Source organism: Notechis scutatus, chromosome 2, assembly GCF_049901735.1.
Source record: "Notechis scutatus isolate UNSWTSFEM ecotype Mainland chromosome 2, rNotScu1.2, whole genome shotgun sequence".
In the NCBI taxonomy this organism is placed as follows: domain Eukaryota; kingdom Metazoa; phylum Chordata; class Lepidosauria; order Squamata; family Elapidae; genus Notechis; species Notechis scutatus.
The window spans coordinates 58,821,248-58,845,618 of record NC_142010.1 but is presented as its reverse complement, the minus strand read 5'-3'; the positions used below and the strand labels follow the sequence as shown (position 1 = coordinate 58,845,618).

At 36.2% G+C, this 24,371-nt stretch overlaps 1 protein-coding gene across 15 annotated transcripts in view; it reads right to left on the bottom strand.

Annotated features, from left to right (window-relative positions):
* Nucleotides 1-24,371, bottom strand: part of RAF1 (Raf-1 proto-oncogene, serine/threonine kinase) — a 97,063-nt gene that overhangs the window by 21,920 nt on the left and 50,772 nt on the right. For 8 of the 15 annotated variants that reach the window (XM_087954843.1, XM_087954847.1, XM_026677000.2 and 5 more), the window contains exons 2-5: nucleotides 8,571-8,801; nucleotides 3,128-3,240; nucleotides 1,896-1,998; nucleotides 361-518 (exon numbers count right to left, since the gene is read on the bottom strand). In XM_087954843.1, the coding sequence (XP_087810969.1) occupies nucleotides 361-518; nucleotides 1,896-1,998; nucleotides 3,128-3,240; nucleotides 8,571-8,777 (581 nt within the window). In that variant the 5' untranslated portion in view covers nucleotides 8,778-8,801. Of the gene's footprint in view, nucleotides 1-360; nucleotides 519-1,895; nucleotides 1,999-3,127; nucleotides 3,241-8,570; nucleotides 8,802-13,411; nucleotides 13,489-16,845; nucleotides 16,937-17,597; nucleotides 17,747-24,371 lie in introns of those variants that run through there. The other 7 variants (XM_087954841.1, XM_026677015.2, XM_026676991.2 and 4 more) reach the window with 3 other exon arrangements.

Sequence of the window (24,371 nt, the reverse complement as noted above, 5' to 3'; positions counted from 1 at the left end):
GTACTTTAAGGAAACTGCACTGGCAACAAACACAGACCAAAGCCTAACTCCTGCTAGGTATACTAAGGACAAACAAAAAGTACAAAAGATGTAGTTAGAGTGCATGATTAAAATAGTATGCACACTGTTAGTGCATATCAAGTCATAGATGGAGGCATTAGATAGGAACTAGGCAAATGAAATGATAATAGCAAACAAAAGTAGTTCAAACTTTCAGAACATTCCCCTGTAACTTTTATATAGTTTAGGAAAGAATAATCAAACAGGCAATTCTTCAATCATTTTTTTTAAAGGAATCAGAGCTCTGCATTATTTCAACAAGTAGAATTACTTCTATACTGGATCCTCAAAAGTCCTTACAAGAGTTGCCGGATATTGCTCCAGTCCACACACATAGTTGGAACTTTTGTGCTGCAGTGCTCATGGAATTTGTAACCGCAGGTTTGACATCGGAATCCATTTAGTAAAAACTTCTGACAGATGTCACAGTAAGCAAGCTTCAGAAATGTTTTCCGTGCCTGGAAAACAATTGTAATTGTTTGTCACTTATGTTGTCAATTACAAAGAGCAAACATCTTTCAATAAATATGTTTTCAAAAACTAACTTTAGTTTATATTTTCAAATTGTTTCATGGGCATTGAGCTTTTATAGCATTCAGCAAATTCTAGCATCATGATCAAATTTTAATAAGCACACAGAAACAAATACATGCTCAAACAGGTTTTTCTCTGTTTGTATATATGATATCATACAGAGAAGAAATTCTCAAATTTTCCTTTAATTCCTCCTCCCCCCCAAAACAAGTACCTATTGTATTTGCTCACAATTATCTTTTCTTCTCACTATGTACCATATCCATTTCAAAGATTCTCTGAAGTTCAGCATATCCAAGGGACGTAAATTTTAGGAAGGTTAATACATCCTAAATTTACAGATGGATTATTAAAAAAATACTTTGAGTCTTCATATATCCTAGCCCAATGCATGCATTACTAATTGAAAAAACAAAAGGATCTTGAAATTGTGTGTTCCAATCTTTGTACACTGATGACAAGGGCTTATATATATGGAGAACTACATATTTCATACAGAGAACTGCATATTCAGCAAAGTTTAGAGTCTTTCTTTACAGCTTTCTCACCAATTTTCAAAAGTTTCAGCAAAAAAGAGCTTGTCCTCTGCTCCCTCCATACTTTCATTTTGTAATTCCTGTACTTGATTAGTGAGAATGTTCTATTACAATTATTAGGCCAAGATTGGAAGAAGCATTAAGCATAGCAATTATACAGGTGCCTGCAGGATCATAACATAAATTAAGAGTATTTTCTGCCTCTTTCTTCATGCAAGAAATAGAAGGTCAGAATATCTTTGACTACTATATATTTAGGCATATATATACCAGGAGAACCCATTCACAAATTTGCTGCTGCTAAGAGCATAAAGAATGGAAAAATCACTAAACGGTTAAGAAAATTAGTTTGTGGCATTGATACCCAGATCAAAGGAGGAACACTGTAGTTCACCCCTGACTACCTTAGGTATAAAATCCAATTACAACTACACTTTGACCATCTTAATGGACATTTTAAAAGGAGAGGTTTTAAACTGCACTTGGTAATTCTTAATCTTGCAAGGAAAAAAAAATGTCCAATGCAAGCAGGGAAAAAAACTGCAGAAAAGAAAAAGACAAAATTCTACAAAACTAGTGAACAAAACTGTTCATTTTATATCATTATTGGAAAGAACAGAAAACTCAATGATAGTACAGTTTTCTGATTTACATGTTTATTTTATAACAAGACAAAATAAAGGGTAAGGTCTGTATAGAAATCAAGCAGCACTGCTTTCCATAAAGCATTTCCAGTTCTTCTATACATACAAAAGATCAACATACGAAGTTATGTGTTGTGAGTGGAACATGATCAAGGAAGTCAACTTGTAATTCTTCTCCAATCAAGGATGCAGCATCTGTATTCCAATCCAATCGTGCTTTTTTACTGTAAAAACAAATAAAACCACTTAAATATCTGCAAGTATTCACTTTCCAAAGATGTTAGAATTATGGGGGGAGGGGGGGGGAATTATTTGGAAACCTCATTTATTTCAGATAAATGTTAGTTAGAAACAGAACTACCTTAAGATACACATGATAATGTATTTTACTTTCTGGGCTGAAGTATACAAAAATTGCAAGCAATAAGACTTGGTATTATACTTGTTCGTGGAAGCCAAGGGTGGCACATGATAAAACGTATGAAACGTATCACCATACAAATACCATCATTTTGTAATTAGGTCAGCCATCAGTATAGTATACAAGCACATAATTTTACACTTCTGTGTTGATGTCATTGTATCTGTTGTTATTTTGGCATCACCACTAACTTTGTTAAACATGGTGCAACAGCATCTATATAACCACGTGAACCTGAAGTTATCTGGAATTTACACATTCAGGAGAAGAAAGGAAACTGACATCATCCATGATTTGGGTTTAATGTGGCCTTCAGTATAAGCCTTAGAAAGACTGGAGTTATCCTCCCCAGCAGCTTGGTATAGAATTATTTGATCTTCTCCTATAAAAAGTAGAGGAATATCTAAAGCAGGAGTGTCAAATTCAAGACCTGCAGGCCGAATCCAGTCTGCTTAGGCCTGGCCCGCAGGGCTGCCCTGGAAAAAGTGAAGGACTGGCCCACAGTGCCTCTGCTAGCAAAAAATGGAGCTCGAGAAGACCACATGTGGCCCTCCTGAGCTCTGTTTTCAACTGTGATGAACTGCAGCCCTCTGCCAATGAAAATGGAGTTCGGGGGGGAGGGCATTTTCACTGGCAGAAAGCTGCAGGATGCTGTCGCAGCTGAAAATGGATGTCAAGCTAGCCATGCCCATCCTGGCTACACCCCCCCCCAACCCTGAAGTCAAACACAACCCTGATGCAGCCCTCAATGAATTCGAGTTTGACACCCCAATCTAAAGCAAGAATCATAGCTGATTTGTGTAAAACAAAAAAAAGGTCCTGTCTTAAGAGAAGAATCTGCAGCTCCTATATGAAATAAAATATACTAAACATTATCTTAAATAATCTCATGGGAAGAAATTATTTATATTCAACTTAATTCCAATTCTTACCCTTTGTGTTCATTAAGCAATCGAAACACAGCACAGCATTCTGGCTGCAGACCTCTAACTTTGAGTGCTTTCATAAGACAGTCATGAAGAGTCATTCCATTACGCACATTTACCTGTTAAGCACAAAAATAAAGTGTTTCTATTTCCAAAAATATAAATTATTATTTAGCTTAATCTTCATATTTCAATTATAGAGCAATTGTTCTTAAACTCTAGAAGAAACAATTTGTTAGACAATAGCCAGATGCCTTAAATGCTAGTAAACTGAACAGAACTGAAAATTTATCTCCTTACTATTGTCAATTATTTTATTTTCTCTTTTTCTTTCTTTCTCTTTCTCTCTTTCTCTTTCTCTCTTTCTCTCTTTCTCTCTTTCTTTCTTTCTTTCTTTCTTTTTTGGCATCTATCCCTGTAACTCTGTATACTTTTACCTTGGAAAAACTAAATGCAAAATGCATTAAAGGTATTGACTTCTGACCATAATTGGGACCAGAATTTCTATGGCTAAGCAAGGCAGTTTTTATGTGAGTTTCGCCTGATTTTACAGCCATTTTGTCATTGCAGTCATTAAGTGAATCCATTTCCCCCAATGATTTCGCTTACCAGAAGCAGGGAAGATAGTAAATGGCAATTACATGACCCTGGAACACTGAAACTATTGTATATTCATGTTGGTTGCCAAACATCCAAATTTTGATTATGTGACCATGGGGATGCTACAATGGTTCTAAGTGTGAACCCCAGTCAAAAGTCACTTTTTGGTCACTAAAATAATGCTTGCAAGTTGAGGGCTACCTGTAATTACAATATAGCAGCAACTCTGGGAGAGATTTACTTTTCAAGAGAGACATACATACTGTCCATTATGTTTGTTTGGGGTTAGTTGCATTGGTACTATGGCTGCATTCATTGATTGTTCTTGGATCTAATTATTTTTGCAGGATGGAACCAGGAGGAAATGGAGGAAGAAACTGAACAGAGATAGAACGTCAGCAATAAAGCATTATTTGGTCTGGAGATAGGGTCAGTGCAGCCAGACTTTGCAGAGCTATAGTAACTATACGGATTACTTGCACCTGGATATTGATGAGTCCAACTTATTTTAATCTCTTGAGAAATTCCTGTCACACAAAGCGATCATCTTATTTGAAGACTGGTTTATCAACCTCACCTAGCTCCCGAGATACAGATCTTATGACATCTGCCTCAGTTCCATTATATCTGGATTACTGCAGTATACTCTACCAACACCAACTTCAAACAATACTTGAAAACTACAACTGAGTCAAAATGTAGCAGCCCAATTGTTAACAGATACTGCACTTGAGAATGTAGGACTGATCTCCTGATATAGCTACTGTTTTTTTCAATGTGTTTCCAGGCTTCCATTCATGCTGCTACAAATCATACAAATCTCCAAAACCCTACATGGATTATCATGAATGCATTTAAAAGAACTTCTTTTTTAATCTGAATTTAATGCCTATGAAAACTGTATTTGAAGGCCTTTAGTTTATTTTGATGGATTGTTTGTTGATGTTTCTAGCAGAATGCACCTGAATTCTGGAATTACATTCACTTGGAAATGATCTCATTTCCTCACTAAAATCCTAAAAGTTGAGAAAATCTTCAGTTGTAGGAAGATGAACTTTCTGAAATAGATAGTGATACATACACACACAGAGAGAGAGGGCGGGGACTGATTTAACCCCTGTTCTCTTGTTGCTTATTACAGTTGTTATTGCATTGGAATTTATTCTGCTCTTTTGGGGCATTCAGCATCCATTTAGACAGTTAAAGCACCAAGAGATTGTATTATGGACATTTAGTGGCAAAATATAAATAAAAATTCAGGGTGTGACTTTTGTGTTAAGAACTAGGACAGTAATCACAGAGGATTGGGAACATAAGCCCTCTATAAATTAAAAAAAACACCTCACAATCCCATGTAAAAAGTTCCAAAACTAGAGAAAATGGATCAAAATCTCATTGTGACAACAAATTGTCAAAATTCTGGAAATCCAATTTTAGGCAAAACACAGGTGAGGATACAAGCAAAGGGCCTATGTCAGTGAAACTTAAATTTCCTAAACCACTGAAAAACAGGTGAAACATGCTGGCCATTCTCTTCTAAATATCACTATGGTTTCCTGAAGCCACACAGATGAGTGAGTTTCCACCCCACATCAAGGACAGAACTAAACCTAAGAAGAAATTTCCTAAACAATTAATCAGTGGAATGAATGGCTTGCCTTCAGAAGTTGTGGCTGCTCCTCATTTGGGCTAACATTTATCTAAAAAGGCATAGGTGTTTGCTGCTTGAGGTTGGATAACAAGATCTCCAAGGTCCTTCCAACTATGTTTTTCTGCTATTTTAAACGAATACTTTATTTTATTTTTTTTAAAGACAAATTTTATTAGTTTTACGAAACAATACACAAACAATCAAGGCATAATAACATAAAAGATCTTTTCTAAGAAAACCAATAGAACATACAAAATAGTTCCAAATTGTAATATATATATTTACGTTATCTGTTCAACTTCATATCTTATCCCAACTTCTTCTTTTCATTCTATTATCCAAATTATATTTCTTGCTAATTAGAATTTTATTGCCTTTCAAAAACATAAAAAACATAAAACATCTTTTCTGAAAGCTGCTTGATCCCGGGTTAAAACTCTTCGCACAGACACAAATTCAAAAATCATATTTACTTTATATATCATTCCATATCTTATTACCATTTTCAATTTTCTATATAGCTTCTTCCCTCTTTTATCTTTCTTATTTTTATTTTATTTATCTTATCTCAATTCAATTCATAATACCTATCATTCTTTGTCTGTTCTATTTCCAGCTATCCATTCATCTTTTCTCTTTAAATATACTTCTCCTGTACACTGATTGGAGTGACGCCTTGGACTCTTTCCCCTAACTTAATAATACTTAATATAACACTTAATTTATATTGGGATTCTGTTTAGTACCTTCTAAAATTACACAATAAATTTTATGAGAAAAACAAAAAACAAAATAAAAGCATATAAAACCACTATCAATACCATTAAAAAGCTAATCATATATATTGATACTCATTTATATCTTAAACATTTTACTCTAAATACACATATAAAAACACAATCTTATGTACCTTCCAGAATCCCTTTTTCAATTAGATTTACCCATTGTCTCTAAATAAGTTTTGTTTCTTTAAATCTTGCTTCCCACCATTAAGGCTTCTCATCCCCCTTTCTCTCTTGCTTATTTTTCTCCTTGCCCTTTTTACCCCTTTGTCTCTCTTCCTCCCTTTTCTTCTTCTGCTTACCCCCTTTCTGTTGTTTTCTAACCTTATATCCACCTTTCATCTCATTTTTCTCTTTTTTGATTGTTTTTTCAAACCTTAAAATCCCCTTTTTCTTTTCCTCTTTCTCCTCCTCCCCAAAAGGAACCCATTGTTCATCAAAGATGGCTTCTTCTTCTTCTTTGTCCCAGTCATCCTGCTGCGTAGTCAATTTTTCATAAGTGCATACCGCCATTTCTAGAAATTGAAAAAGAGTGCCCAAAGTATCTTTTCCATCTTGTTCTTCTTTTTTATATTTTTGATATTCAATTTTTAGTTCATCCACAAGCAATGCCATCGTGAAGAGAAAAACTTTTTCCAAAACAACCACCCAAGTATTTTTAATCAAGAATAATTCCAAAAAGTTCCAAAGTCACCAAAGAATCCAAATAAACTATTTCTTTTAATACTTTTTTCTTTCTTTCTTGTATTTCTCTTTCTGGGGTTACTGTTTAATCAAGAAGTTCCAATTAAGATATATCTTTCTTTAAAGTTCTAGGCAATCTCCTCCTTTTTCAAATTCTGCTCCAATTTTTTTTTCCTCTCCCTTCCCACTTACAACAATAATTTTCCTTTAATTGTTCAGAAATCCATACCTCCAATACAGGTTTTCCGATTTCTTAAGTTGTTAAATCCAATGTCCAGGAATCCTTTATCCCTTGGCTTTATATGGGGTGGGAGAGTGAAGAAAAGACAGCTTTCTCCGCCGCTTCTTAGGGATACAATGTATCTTTCAGGCAATTCAAGCAATTCAGTTTCCAGGGTATTTAAAAGTTGTTATTCTCCCGGCTCAGCCAGCACTTTCACTTCTCCTGTTTCTTCTCTCTCCTTCTTCCTCCAGCACAATCTTATCCAGCTGCCGGCTTCTTTGTGGCGGCCATTGCTGACCGCCGCTCCACCGCCTTGAGAAAAGGAGGTTATGCCGGGTGGGGAGGGGGTCTGCGATACCCCAAACCCCTCTCCGGATCCTCCCTATCTTCGGCTGCCTCTACGGGGCAGCCTTATCCTCCAGACCCATCAGGATCGGAGGCACCAAGACGGCTAGCGCAACAGGGATCGCGCAGGATCGCGAATCCCCGCCGCCGCCGAAGCCTGGCAAACCGGAAGCCACGAATACTTTAAATTTATGTATATTGTTGCAAACTGCCTAAAACTGTATATATAGAATAGCCAAAACACACATTCTGTGAATTAATATTGTTAGCCTGGTTTCCTATCAAATTCACAATTTTAGATTCTGATTGAGAGGAAACCTTTTCTGATTTCTGATTGAGAGATAATTCTTAATCTTGATAAGCAATTATGCAGCGGATTACAGTAATCAAGGAAAAAGAAAAATAGACATGATCATTTTTGCCTTTCTTTAAAACTCACAGTAGACAGCCTAGTAGCTTTATACCTACCAGTATATTGGGCTTCTTTACAGTACATAATCTACTTCAAATTTAACCTAAGGTTAAATTCTATAACAAACAGAGAAGGGCTGGAGAATACCATCAATTGCATATTTGGCAAAATAGAAACAAACAAAAAAGAAAGTAGGATAACAGAGAAGAAAGCAAGAATGCTATTCACAGATAAGAAACACTTTTTAAGATAATTTTTATGGGTAAAATTAAGGTTCTGTCTAAGCTTACCATTACTATGCATCCAGAAGTTTGCCAGACATTTAACAAAAGAATCCATTTTGGATTCTAATTTGCCTGAGCTTATGTAATTTTTGCTGCTGATGTTTAATGATGTATATTCATGATGTGGATTCAAGTCTGAAATTCTTTTGAGGTTCAACACAGTAGACACTTTCAAGCCAAGAGCAAAACACAAGAAACCATCTAACGTCTAGAAAGGATGCATTAACAGGACCTACTCATAAGAGCAGGTATACATGTATTCAGAGAAATTACATTAGTCTCACTGCTCTCTCCAAAGTTATGTGTGTGTATATATTGAATAAACATGTTGAACAAAATGTCAGTGTGTCAATTCTGGATTCTTCCACATTTAAACATTTTTAGACTACTAGGCTACTGGAATGTTTATGAACTAGTAGGGAAAAAACAGTGCATCTTTATTTTGCCCAAAACAAGAAACAGACTCACCACTGTGCGTTGCTTATTAGGCAAAAAAACACGAATAGTATTACTTGTCTTGGAGGAATCTAAAAGTTTCCCATCATCAGATGCTCTGCGCTGATAACCGAATTGTTCAACAATGGTAGGTGAAATACAGCTGGATCCATTGAAGACAGAATCCTTTAATCCAATTCCATCCGGAAGAGTCTTCCAAGCTCCGTGAACTTGGTCCATTGAAGCAGCTTTAAGCAACCAAACCTTTAAAAGAAAGACAAGTCAGCTCACGAGCATGCTGAAACCAGTTTCTTATTATTTTGTTATAAAGTAAGCATTTGCAACACCAATGCATGGTAAAAGATTTATAATTCAGGTATTAAATATAAGAAAACTACATCAACAACTGAGTTTATTTTGCTTTAGTGGACATACACAGATACATGACCATATTTCTGGAGCAGCACACTATATAACCACCAATAAGACCAACTGTTTACAGGTAATCTGTGATGACCCGGAGCATGGCACAAAAGCAACAAAGTCACAAAAGTAGGTAAAGTCCCTTTAATACCTCCAGCTTGACTCCCAATGTCCAGTTATCATCGGCTGGAGAAAAAACTCTCTCAAGAACAGTTTTAAAGGGAAGAAATTCCGTCGGAACCCAAAGTACATAAAAATTATAAATAAAAATCAACACAAACCACACTGCAGCAATTAACGAAACAGGGCAGGATAAGGAATTGCAGACTTCAAAAGATAATGAAACACACACAGTTGGGAGGACGCCAGAACTCAGATAAGATTTGACAAGCCAAAATAATTCACGCTTTGCTTCCAGCAAGGTGCTTTGTGCAAACACCCTTTTTAAATCCTGTTTTCCCAGCTGCAGCTAATGAAGAGAATCAGGCCCCTTTTCTCCCCCGTAAACCACATAACTCACGTTGCTCCCTTCTCCGTTCCTTCCTGCGTGCCCTAGGATGAAGAGGGAGTGGGCCTGGGTCTTCCTCTGAATGCCCAGCCGGACTGTGCCCTTCCCCAGTTTCTTCCATAGCCACCGGAGCCACACTCCCACTCCCTGTCAGCTGTTCGACCTTCCCCTCTGAATCAGATTCCAACAGGGGCATGACATAATCCTTTATTTATGACCCCAATTGAGACCAAGCAAGGCAGTTGTTAAATGAGTCACACCCAATTTTACATTTTTTGCCATGATTGATAAGCCAATAATTGTAGTTGTTAAGTGAATCACGCTGGTCTTTAAGTGAATCCGGCTTCTTCCATTGATTTTGCTGGTTGGAAGTTAGGTAGGAAGATCATTAATAGTGATCATGTGAATCCAGGACTTCCGGTTGCAAGGCTTTGGGAACTTCCGGTTGCAAGGCTTCGGTGGCGGCAGGAATCTGCGACTGTGCGCGGTTCCTGCTGCGCTCGCCGCTGAAGTGACTCCGATCCAGTCGGATTTGGAGGCTGTCGTTACCCCGGAGAGGTAACGGAAGATAGAGGAGATCCGGGCAGGGGTCTGGGGATATTGCAACCCCTTTCCCCAGCTAGCTAGACTCATTTTTCCTAAGGCGGTGGAGCAGCGGTCAGTAATGGCCGCCACAAAGAAACCTTCAGCCGGACAAGATCACGCAGGAGGAAGTGTTAGAAAGTGAAAGTTTTTGGCTGAACCGGGACACTAAGATATATCCAAATACCCTGGGAACTTAATTTTTTTGAATGATATATTTTTTCCAAAGGAGACTGTTAAAGCGGCAAACGAAAGTGTTAAAAGGGAAAGTTCACTCTCCTTCCTTAAGGAGATAGCAAATGGACATTGAAAAATCTGCTTTGGCACAGAAGGTAAAAATCAAAAGCTTTTTGTTATAAGTGGGAAGGGAGAGGTAAAAAAAAAAAACCTTATATTAAGATCTTGCTGGAGGAGACAGCTTGGAGTTTATAAGATCAGAGATTAACTGCAATAAGACTTCAAAAATATACTTTGGAACTTTGTAATTGATATTGCCCCAGGAGGAGAAAGTGTAAAGGGAAGAAGGTGCTAAATGAAACATTTCGTGTTTGTTTGGATTGCTTGATGACTTTTGGACTTTTGGAAACTACTCTAAGATTAAAAACACTTGGGTTGTTTTAAAAAAAAGAAGAAGAAGAAGAAACTTTATAATGGCATTATCTGTGGAAGAATTAAAAATGGAATTTGAAAAATTAAAAGAAGAGGAACAAGAAGGCAAGGGCTCTTTTGGATGTGTTTTCCACTTCTTAGAAATGGCGATTTCTACCTACCAGCAAATATAACAACAACAAGAAGAAGAAGCCATCTTTAATGGACAAATAATTTTAGCCAAGAAAGAAGAGAGGAAGAGGGGAAGGAAAATGGAGAATTTAAGATTTAAAAAAACAACCAAGAAAGAGAAAATAAGGTGCAAATCGATACAATGTCAGAAAGCAACAGAAAAGAGGAATACAACAGAGAGGAGAAGCTACAAAAGCCGGAGGTTAAGAGAGGGGGGGGGGGTAAAAAGGCCAGATTGGATAAGAAAGGAAGGGAAAAAGGAAAAGGAAGTCACAAAGGCTTGAAACAAGATGGAAAAAAGCAGATTTTTTTTAGAGACAAAGGGTAAAAAGAGATTCTGCAAAGTACATAAGATTGTATTGTAGTATTTATATTTGAAATAGAAAATTGGAATATTACAAGATCTAATAAAATATTAAAATATCAAAATGCTTAAGATTTAATGATAGACTTCAATATTTAATAAAATATTAAAGGGAATGTGTAAAATGTTTAAGATTTAATGATAGAGTTTAATTTGCTATTGTTTTAATGTCATTATAAACTTATCATTTTCTTATTTTCTTATTTTAAAATATAGTATGTAAAATGTATTAAGCAGAATCAGAATGGAAACTATATATCTAACTATATAATAAATTTATTATTTTCTTATTTTAAAATGCAGTATGTAGAATGTACTAAGCAGAATTAGAATGGAAATTATGTATTATTTTAAGTGTTAAACTTAGGGGAAAGATAGAAAGGCGTCATACTTCAATTAGTGATTACAGGAGAAATTTTGTGTTAAAGAGAAGAGATAAATAGATAATTGGAAAAGAACGGACAAAAGATACAAGTATAATGATTTAAATTAAGATGAAATAAATAAAATAGAATTAAGAGAGTGAAAAGAGGGGAGAAGTTATATAGAAAATATAGAATGGTAAATAAGATAAGTAATGGTATACAAGGTGAGCATGAATTTGATTTAGGTCTGTATAAAAAGATGTAACCCGGGGCTAAGCCACTTTCCAAAAAGAAGTTTTATGTTTCTATGTTTTGTGTTTTGTGTATTCATGTTTGATTGAGAATTAATAAAACCTTGGAGGAATGTTAGAAGAGAATAATGAAACTGTAAACAAGTCAGATGAAAATATAAGTATAATGAATAAAAACATATAAAATAGACAAATATAGAAAAGAAATATAATTGAATAAAAGCAAAGGGAGAAATAACAAGAAATTTGAAAAAGATATGTGTTTATATGGAAATGTGATAATTTAGAACTATGCTGTATAAAACAATGTTTTATTTGCCTTGTTAAAATTTACAAGTAGCTTTCAGAAAAGAGGTTTTATGTTCTTATGTTTTATGTTTTGTCTTTAAAAACTAATAAAATTTGTTTAAAAAAAAGTGATCATGTGAATCCTGAATGCTGCAACTGTATATAGTATATACTATAATAACCTTTCTTTAAAATAATCGCTGATCAAGAGCCTCATTTAAATATTGTACTAAGCCATAATGTGTCTTATTGCATAGACCAGGCTATTATTCATATTATTTAAATTTATATTATTTATACGTAAAAATGTTAATGATTTTGTATGGTGTGGCAACTCAGCTATTAGTGCCTCTGTTCTCTTTTTCCAATACAATTTATCAGGAATACATTTCAGACATTTTAAGAGGAAAAATACACCATACATGTAGCCATGCCTAATCAATTATACAGACTACATTATTTCAGTTCTAATAACAAAACATATTTGCTTCCTAACAACTTCTTTAAAAGGTTGTAGCTCTGTCTTCATGCTGGAGGTATTTTTTTTTCATCAGCCTATACAGAATATTATATACCAATATAATATTAACAGACATAGACAAGATTGCATTATTACCATAAGAGACTAGAGAGCAAGTATACTTTAACTTATCACTACCAATCAAAATTGATCTTGAAATTTAACATTCCCCATTTGATCTAGGAACAAAATCCTGAACTGAAACACTCTTCTTTTATATTAGATTACTATTAGTATTACAAATATATGCAGTTTAAAATTATCTATTCAGGTACTGAATATTATTTCAGTTTCTATCACTGTAGTGTGGTCTTCATTAACAAAAAGACAGTTTAATTTGCTACAAAATCTTCAACAATTAGAATTCTGCACACAAATTAGAGAGAACAAATAGTCTGACTGGTGAAAAAAGAAAATCCATTCCACCCATTCCATTTTTATTTACATCACCTATTTAGTATTATTTTTGTAATGTACACCAAAAACTGATATTTCACCTTGTTACAGTCAGAAGTGTTTGTCATTTTCAGAGAATACTATCCATAAGACACATGTACTCTGGCACTTCCAGCCCAATATGACTCACTTAAATTTTTATGAGAACAAATAAATTCATCCAGTCTAACTTTCTATCACATTTTTTGCCACTAGGAGGGAGAAAGGAACCGTGCTTTGACAACTTCCACAAAGAGCTGATGAGAAAAATGGAAACACCAGTCTTTGGGGTCCCCTCCATGACCTCTGGTCTAAGTATTGAATAGCAAAGAACGGCAAAAAAAAAAAAAAGCTTCACCTAGAATTGTGATAGTTGCACAGGAAAATAGTATGGAATATGTATTGAGACAGGAAATTTTCCAGAGTTATATTTCTCTGTGGAAAAAAATCCATATTAAAAGATATACTATTTTACAATATTGGTATTCTAATAAACATTTTTGAGGTGAATCATGCATACAGACATCCCATATTGGCAATCCATATAGGAATGTGGCTTTTGGGTTCTAATGGTGGAATAATAGCTGTCAACTTTTGTGTATTTTTCTTGACATTTAAGCAATGTAAGAATCTTAGTACCATACTCTTACTATACTTTACATTATATTGGGGGAAAAACTAAACATTTGAATAGGTTTTAAAACCATTTAAAATGGGCATGATTATTAAAGAAAAATGTAAATAATTAGATGGCATGCAAAATACAGTCCTATACATTATAATAAAATAGTTAATCCTTCAGGTGCCACAAGACTCTCTTAATACTGTTTCTTTGTTGTTATTATTTGGTTTTGGTTTTTTGCTGTAGAAGTCTATCCCTTGTTACATTATATGTTCAATAATTACAACTAACGTATTGTGGTTTATAAATCACAATGTATAGCTAGCACAATGAATGAATCCAACCAACTATAATTTATTCAACAATGCTGCATTATTATACAATAATGGGATTTTTCTAGAATATTTTGAATCTATTTTTCAGAAAGTATTAAACACAATTCATTTAGGTTCAAACATAGCATTTTTCAGTTCAAGACTATGGGTAAATATGTGAAAGCCCTTTTAGATTTATGTTACAAAGTGTTAGGAACCATGATCACATGTAATTTGAATTTTGTTTCAGCATGTTCTCATGGGTTTAACCATTCTTTTCTGCATGTTCTGCAACAATTCTGCATGCTTTTTTTTAAATTTAACAGAGTATAAGATTTAGAGGAAAATAGATCCCAGAAGCCTACAAAATTCATGCCATTAATAGTAGATAATTAAATATTTTTCTCTGGTGAAGTGCTTCTGAAATGCATGCAGAAGTTATTCACATATTACATTAAATAAGCACCCTAATTCGTACATTTGTAGCGATACCAATATCAACATTTTATAGGTCAATAATGATGACATCAATAACAGTTCATTGAACTGCCAGTTCAGGTGGGTACTCTTATCAAATGTGGCAAAAGAGGTGAAACATTATCAACCCTCAAATGCTGATGTTTGTTGTTCGCCACAGCATAATCAAACAACCTGCAACTTACACTTGATATTCCTTGTCTATGCCATTTGTTTAAAACATTGATAAATCACCTTTTATCTACAAAATCAAGCAAGCTCTGTCCAAATATCTTCACAACAAATCTATGAAGTAGTTTAGACTGAGACAGCAAGTGACACCAGTGATTTTCATGACTGTAGATATTTGATGTAAAGCTTTCTAGTCTTAGCTCAGTTTTTAACAGAGAAATTTTAACATGTTAGAGGCTTACCATTGGATTTTGTAGTTAAGATGGTGCACTGCCTATTCACTACTATGAGAATCTCAGGTTCAAAAAGTACTATCATTGATCTGACATTTGTGGAAAGGCTATTTATTCAGGTGTGTTTACTGAAAGGAATTATTTTTGCCAACTCATGTACATTTTCCTGTGCCTTTCTCATACCAAACATTATCTTTGAAAACAGATATTCCAAGTATTTACAGGATATTAGAAAATATCACTAGCCTTCCTTAAGAAGTTCAACAAAGAAATGCCTAACATCAATACATTTATGATTTTTGGAAAGTACTACAAATTTTCAAAAGATATCTGAAAAGTACACGATTTGGCAAAAATAATTCCTTTCAGTAAACACAGTCTAATGTACTCTATAGTGTAGGGGCTTTATATTTCTTGTACCAAAAACAGACATACCATATATAGAAGTCTGAGATAATCACTGCACAGAAACAGTATTAAGCAGAAATTAATACATCATCAATATTTTATTTCCAATAAAAGAGTTTAGCTATTTCCGATGTTTTTTATATATCAGATATAAAATTCATACGAAACTTCCATAAAAAACCCAACATTATTTCAATGAAAGGAAAATATATTTCCTCTAATGAAGGCAGGATAAAAATCTAATAAACAGATAATATATATTCTCATTTATAAAAATATAGTTACCAAGCAACAAATATGAGGCAAAGAATTTTTTTAAAAGTAAATTTAATCCCTACATTCTGCTCTGTGTGCCTGTGAAAAATAATTTTATACCAACCCTACTAAGATGACAAATTTCTACATCAGTGAGGTTTTAATGTACTGCCATCAATATTCCTATCAAGTAGAAATAAATAAATAAATCTGTTGCTTCTAAAGTATTTGTCATTCTAATCAAAATAAGTCATGTCCTTCTGTACTTTCTTGTTGATAATTCATATTATTAATTATTTTACATGATATATCACCAACTATGGCAAATCAAAATAATACATCCATCAAACTGCTTTAAGAATACCTGATTGCATTAGTAGCAAGAACTGAGGATGTTATGCTGAACTTGAACTACGTATAAATATTGCATAGCATGTAACCACCACCAAATTATCAGCATAATCTCAAATTATGCTAGGCACAAAATACACCATTTATATAATGGCAGCAGACTGGCCGTTTGAAGGGGGGTATAAATAGTCCTCTACCAGAAATTCCACAATGGGAAAGTTCTGTGCTCTAATGGGCCTTTAAAAACGAGGTGCCGTTTCCTGAAAAAAGGATTATATGCAGTTTAGGCAACAAACAAATTTTATATTATGACTGCAGTAAACATAAATTGAGAGACTTTGAGAAAGATCTGTATGAACTGATTTTTTTTAAAGTACACAAACATGTTTTTCCAAAAATAGAGACAGATGACTATTAGGAAAAAGTGAATATTTAACTTTTTCATGGAAAGTTAAATGTCTTACCAATTACACAACTTTAAAAACTCAGTTTTTATTATCCTGTCATCCCTTAATTAAACAACTAAAACAGTAAACTTACATGAAAAAGAATATAAATACTTCTGAAAATATGTTCAGGAATTTGGAAAGTTTCCTTTTAGAATTCTTCCGCATACAGTATGTCAGAGACATAATCTTTACTGGTTTTATTATTTGTATCCGATTTTTAATGTGTTGCTTTTTGTCTTTACTTTGTAAAACCTGCACCTCATACTCTAATCCTTCAGAATTCAATTGTGTTTGTTTCTAAACTTTAACCTATCAACACAGGTGGTAATCGTTATCAATTCTCATTTTCAAGGTGTGAATTTCTTCCTTTCAAGTGTCTATTTTCAAGGGCTGACCTACAGTATATGTTTCAGAGATGGCACAACAATTAAAGACTAAGGGCTGGAGTCCACATATTTTGCCATGGGGATGCTGTCATCACCATCCTGGCTAGAACATGCAGAAGTACTTACTGCGTGGAGCTCCGTGATCATGCACTGATATCCCATGCTCTTGTTTTCAGCCACATCTCCACCATGGCAAATGTAGTTATGTGCTCCAGCCCTAAGAATATCAAATGCAATATGTCCATCATAACTAGGCCACACTAGGTTCAGTGATAAAGTGATACACCATATATAATGTGCTCAAATTATTAACTCTACTGCTCAGTACATGATAAATTTCTATTTCCCATCTTAGTACACTCCAAACCTTCAACATTCCTCTTTGGTCTCAAGTTTCACTATATCACTGAGCTTGTACTATGACTAATTAATTTAACAAAATAGGGTTTTTTTCTATGTCCACCAAAAGCTGTTTAGAAGGATACAGAGGAATCCTTCCTTCCACATGTACATTTTTAAAAGAATATTTTCAGAATTGTATTCAGTTTAATTTTGAACCTTATCGGTAAGATTAATCAAGAAGCTCTTCAGTTACTAGTCATTTATTTTTTTACAACCATATAAGATGCTTGTTTGAACTCTTAAAAATTTACCTAGATTTGGGATCAGACATTAGATTCAAGGTCAGTGTAGATTGATTCAGATAGATTGATTACTGAAGGACATTAACCATGGGAAAAACACAAGATAAAATTTGAAAATCTCTCTGCCCGTGCATCTATAGGGATTCCTCAACTTAGAACAGTTCATTTAGTGACTGTTCAAAGTTACAATGGCAATGAAAAATGTGATTTAGGACCGTTTTTCACAGTCACGACCTTTGTAGCATCCCCATGACCATGTGACCAAAATTCAGATGCTTGGCAGCTGGTTCATATTTCTGACTGTTGCTATGTCCCAAACTTATGTGATCATCTTTTGCAACCTTCTCACAAAGTTAATGGAGAAGCCAGGTTCATTTAACAACCTAGAATAGAATAGATAGAATACTTTATTGGCCAAGTGTGACTGGACACACAAGGAATTTGCCTTGTTGCAAATGCTCTCAGTTTACATAAAAGAAAAGATACATTTGTCAAGAATTATAAGGTACAACACTTAATAATAGTCATAGGGTACAATAAGTAATCAAATCATACTAGGAAACAGTCAATATAAATCATAAGGATACAAGCGACAAAGTTACAGTCATACAGTCACAAGTGGGAGGGGATGGGTGATAAGGAGTGATGAGAAGATTAATTCTAATAGTAGTGTAGACTTTGTAACTAGTTCGACAGCATTGAGGGAATTATTTGTTTAGCAGAGTGATGGCGTTTGAGGGAACACTGCCCTTGTGTCTCGTTGTTTTGGTGTGCAGTGCTCTTTAGCAGGGTCCCCAACCATTTTGAGGGAAGGAGTTGGAATTTCCCCGGGCCGCCCGGTTTGCTGGGTAGCCATCTTGTTTGACGAGAAAGTGCTTTTTATGTCCAGGATGTGAGGGGGGGTCTGAGGTAAATATTTTCAAAGCCCAAAGGTACTTTCTGACTCATGCAGTACAAGGTCCTCGATGGAAGGCAGGTTGGTCCTGTAATTGCCCTCTTTCTGGCTCATGCAGTATACAGGCTCTCTGGAAGGCAGGTTGGTAGTAGTCCTAATTACTCTCTGAAGTCTGTGTCTGTCTTGTTGGGTTGAGAACCGAACCAGACAGTTATAGAGGTGCAGATGACAGACTCAATAATTCCTCTGTAGAACTGGATCAGCAGCTCCTTGAGCTTTCTGAGTTGGCTCAGTACTTCACTTAACTGTGGCAAGAAAAGTCATAAAATGGGGCAAAACTAGCTGAACAAATGTCTCGCTTAACAACCAAAATGTTGGGCTCCATTGCGGTTGTAAGCTGAGGACTACCTATATCAGCCCAACCTAGCCCATTCTTTCCATCATCCAGTGTCATTTCATAAAATATAAGGTTTGAAGGGATCTAGAACAGGGGTCACCAACCTTTTGGACCTCAGGGACCATCAAACTCATAATTTTAAATCCCAGGGACCACTAATATGAATTTTGACTGACGGTGGTTTGCTGACAGTGGGAGGGAGAGGGAGAGGAAGAAAGAGATCTGATCTATCCTCTCTCTCTCCCTCTCATTCACTCCCTCTCTCACTTTCTCTCTCTCTCTCACACACACACACAGAGGCAGGGGTAGGATTCAAATGTCTTAAATCTGGTTCTGTGGGAGTGGCCTAATTTGTGGGTGTGGCTTGGTGGTCAGGTGACTGCCTGGGCATGGCTTGTATGTAAATATTATATTTATATAAGTATTGAATTTTTTATTTAAAAAAGAGCAACTTTTACCCAAAATCAGGCAAAGCAGCCAGGCAGATTGAGTTGCTCACAGAATCACAGATTCATTCAGAGATCTGTGAGATTGGCTACCTGAGCCTGTCACATAAAATTTGCTTGCAAGCAAACCCATAAAATTTGCTAGCAAGAAAACTCACAAAATTAACTAACAACACATCATGTATGTAAATATTGAATTTTTATTTAAAAAAAGAGCAACTTTTACACAAAATCAGGCAAAGCAGGCAGGCAGATTGAGTTGCTCACAGAATCACAGATTCACTTAGAGATCTGTGTTTCTGCCATCGGCTAGCTGAGTCTGCACTGCTTCAGTCCTAGGAAAGTTCGGCTGTGCTTAAAAGCAGAGCCAAAGATCTAAAGATTAGCTAAAAAGCAAGGAATCCAACAATTTCCTGCTTTCTAGCTAATCTAAATCTCCCAGCACAGAACAGCTGATGGTCGGAAAAAGAAAAAATAGCAACTTAGCAGGCAAGTTTGCCAGGTAAGGAGTGAATGGGTGGGGAGGGAGGGCCATGTGGGCAGGGCAGCCTTGTGTTCCTGAGCAGCCTGGATTAATTGCTTTGGGGGATGCTCTGGGGGTGATATTTCTCTGCGGAACACCAAAATTTTCTCGCTGATCTAGAAGATCATCTAATTCTAAAGATTCTCAACCTTTTCTTCACTTCCGATCCTCTTTAAAAATATTTTGTGGCTATAGACCACCAAGACTCAAGATTTAAATCACAACATTTCTTCAAGTCTTCGTGAGGCCCCCAGGGCCTGCAGACCACAAATTGAAAATCACTTATGTAATACAACCCTCTATCCAGTCCAGGAATCTACTATTATATCATTATAACATGTAATAACATAACTTGCAGAAGCATTCCTCTTCAGAAATGCAATTTTGTCAAAGCACAAAGCTTTATATCATCATCACCATAGTAAAAGAAATGCTGAAATGTGCACCAAAGGGTATTGCCATCAATCCTAGATATGTAGATAAAATATTGAATTAGCAAAGACCATCTTCTCCCTAGGGCCTGCCAGGTTTCCTAAATTGGGAAGTCCCCTTAAGAAACAGAATGAACCCCTCTATTTGTAACACAACTCCGTTCAAGTGTCTCTGAATGCCCTGAAGTGGAAAATGCAAACTAGTGGTTCCTGAAATTCCATATATGTTATAGTAACTATAATAGCAGATGCCAATCAGGGGTGGGATTCTACCGGTTCAGACTGGGTCTATAGAACTGGTTGTTGTTATGATTCTGCACATTTCAGAGAACTGGCAAATCGTGCCCCTGGCTGGCCCCGCCCATCTCTGCCCGCCCCTCCCTTTGCTGCCCAGGAAGACCTGATCGCACATGCGCAACATTGTGCGCATGCCCAACATCGCTGACTGTGTTCTTCTCTGCCCAGTCACTCCTTAAGATGTTTCTTTTTTCCCCCACTCCCGATAATCAGTTGTTCCTATGATCGGCTGTGCCGGGATTCCCCTCACTTACTTACTGCTTCGCCCTGGAGGCTTCCCGGAGGCTCACGAAGGCAAAAAATTGGGGGCGGAGGGGGGTTGCAGCAGCACCCCTGCCCCCTCTCCATTTTTTGCCTTCCTGGGCCCCAGGGAAACTTCCTGGAAGCAAAAATGCCCTCCCAGGAGCTTCTCTGAGGCCCAGGAGGCCCCAAAACGGAGTGTGGGTGGGTGCTGCATGCCCCCTCCAAGCTCTGTTTTTTTCTTCCTGAGCCCCAGGGAAGCCTTCTGGGAACAAAAAGGCCCCCGAAGGAGGCTTCCCTGAGGCCCCAGAACAGAGCTCAGAGGGGTGCTGCATGCCCCTCCAGGCTCCTTTTTTTTTTCTTCCTGAGCCCCAGGGAAGCCTTCTGGGAGCAAAAATGCCCCCCCAGGAGGCTTTCCTGAGGCCCAGAAGGCCAAAAAAACAGGGGCAGGGGTGCTGCCAAAAAAAGAAGCCACTCCACCCAGTCAGATGACCACGCCCACCTAGTCACGCCCAGGGAACCGGTTGTTACAAAATTTGAATCCCACCCCTGATGCCAATATATTATTTGTCAGCATTAATGATAAACAATTCTAGTTTAGCTTTTTAATCACAGAAAAACGCTAACAAAATTATGACAATGACATGAATTAGCAACACCACAAGGTATTTGAAAGATGGGGAGGGAAGAGAATCCTTTAAATCGTTATTTCATTCAAATCAACTACAGTGAAAAATATATGCTATATTTTAAATGTGTTTTGTAAAACTTACCTCAGTATAATACTTAAATGCAATTCTGAGATATGTTATATCACAGAGGCTGTTAACCCAGCTATTTCTTCCACAATATATAAAACCATAATTTTTATTAATTAGCATCAAATGAAAAGTTACTTATATTCTGCAGTAATTTCTTATTTCTGCAATATTAAAATTGTTCACCAAATTCATTTACTAAGCCCTTAATCTCTTGAACACGTAGAGGCTTTTTAAAAAAAATTCAAAATTCCACTACATTAAATGAAAATTGATGAACAAAGATGCACACACATAACTCTCCTAACAACACTCTTCTAAATTTAGGGACTTTTAGTTTACCATAGCAATTAATGAATATTAAACTTAAATTACAGTGTGAATACCAGGTGAGGCACCCCTGGAAATTAGGTGATGGCAATAGTAATAGGCATTGCTAAATTTACCTGAGAACGCCCTTTCTATCTATGCTGCTAGAGAACCAGGATGGGTTAGACTCCTTCTGATGACATCATTAAGCTGAGTCTGTTCTTGTATATAAAAGGCCAGCCCCCAGGAGTCTACCCAGCTTTGGCTAAGATACTTGACAGACTGGAATAAGTCTCTCTGAAATCAAACAAATCTAGAACATTAGCATTTCTTACCATCTCCGGATGAACCAAGGGAGGGGCTGGGCTCTCTAGCAGCATAGATATAAAGGGCATTCTCAGGTAAATTTACCAATGCCCATTCTCCTCCATGCTGCGTCGAGAGCCCAGGATGGGACATACCAAAGCCTGCATGTCCACAGGAGGGTCCACTGAACTGAATAACCATTAACGCTTTTAGAGACACAGCTTGCTGACTTAAAAGAAGCTGAGTCAAAGCTGGGGAGACTCCCGGGGGCTGGCCTTTTATATACAAGAACAGACTCAGCTTAATGACGTCATCAGAAGGAGTCTAACCCATCCTGGGTTCTCGCCGCAGCATGAAGGAAAATTATCAAGGCACAAGGCCAGGTGAGAGTGCGAAACTCCAGAGATCGCCAGACTTCCAGCCTATCAGTTCAGCTATCTGCTACAAAACGTTCTCCTTCTACCAATACAAGATTATCCTTTACTGCAGTCAACCTAAAAAAGCTGCATCGCTTCAATCAATCATACCTTATATGTGGGCTGAAGAATGCAATGCTGCATATTTCATGAACTTGGGAATCAGAATAATCTCTCTTTTCTATGGACAATGGTTTCTAATCCTTTAAAGGAAAAATGTATGTTATTTAAACATTGCTAGGAAGGGCAAAAGGCTGAAAACAAAGGCTAAATACAATTCAGGATTAATCTGATAGAAAAGAGAAGAAAACTGAGATGTTTGCACTGCAAATGAATTAACAAAACAAAATATTCTTTAGAACAAACTCTGCATGCCCTGCTCTGGAAAGTGCTCTAATCTTCTGAAGCAGAGTTAAGTAGAAATGGCAATGTACAACAAGGAAGTCTACCACTTTGGCCATTAATACTTTTCTGAAAAACACCATTTGATACAACTCACTGTAACTGAAAAAAATATTTTTCAAAATAAAAGTTAAACTCAAATTATACTTATTAAAGATTTTTATATAAAAAATAGAGCAGAAATAATTTGTAAGGAGGAAATATACCATGCTTGTACTTCCAGTAAATTCAAATAAGCTAATGCAAATAATTTTTACACAACACATTAAACTGGAAATTGATTTGATGGTGCAGAACATAGTGCCTGTGGAATCATGATAAACATATCTCAAACTCCTTTATTATGCAGTACTTCTTAAAACATTGCAAAAAGTATTATTTGAGCATTATTGGTGTTGCAATTAATACAAATATTAGGATTAGAAAAAAATTAAGGTAAGTTTTACTCACGTCAGTTAATATATGAAGACATAACTCTTATCAGAGTAGAGATACCTCACAATTTACTAAAGTGGCAATATGAGCTATTTTTTACATCATGTTTCTACAAAGTGGGTTTTCGGTGAAAATTCAAAAATAGGAGAGATGGTGGTTGCTATATCAGCAGAACAAGAGATCTCTTAAATCTACAAGAGAGATAATATTCAGAAGTAGCACAAACAGACATCTCCCTAGTTCAATGGAGAAGGAAGAAATTCAGAACAACCAGACTTTCAAAAATCTGTTATTATAGCCTATATAAAAATACTTTCAGCCTTCCTGGTTTATTGATTTGATCTATCATTCATTTATTGTTGATATCAATCTTGCAAATCTCATGGCTACTGACAAATAGAAAACTCTGAACCAGAGACTGCTTCAGCAATAGCTGGATATGATATATGAGTTTTAGCAGTCATGGCACCTTTTGCAGTAGCTTCTTTCTTAAATATCTTCTTCTAGAGAAATTCTATCTTTGTTTCTGGGTGGAGTTACTTTGGCTAAGAGAGCCTTTGCAAAGTTTCCTCTTGTGCTCCAATTATAACCTCCCTCAAACCAGGAGGCTTTGCTCACTGCCCATCATGCTTTAGTCATCTCACATTTGAGTAACAACAATATGCTCTTTATGTGCCTTAAAGATCCCGCCAAAACTTCAACTGCTTCAATGGGTTGAGCAGTCATACGCATTACAGGTAGTCCTTGAGTTACAACCATTAGTTTAGTGACCATTCAAAATTACATTGGCACTGAAAAAATTGACTTATGAGTTTTTTCACTTATAACCATTGCAGCATCTGTGGCATCCACGTGGTCACATGATCAAAATTTGGTAATTGGCTCATATTCATGACAGTTGCAGTGTCCTGTGGTCATGTGATCACCTGTCCTGGCCTTCCAACAAGCAAAGTCAATGGGGAAGCCTAACAACTGTAGTGAATCACTACAGGGGCAAAAAAAGGTACCAAATGGATCAAAACTCCTAAACAACTGTCTCATTTAGCAACGGAAATTTTGGGCTCAACTGTGGTCGTAAGTTCAGGGCTATCTGTAGATGATCTGCCCATGTAATAACTGCTCCAAGTTCTATACTGGTAGCCAGTTTGTTCTG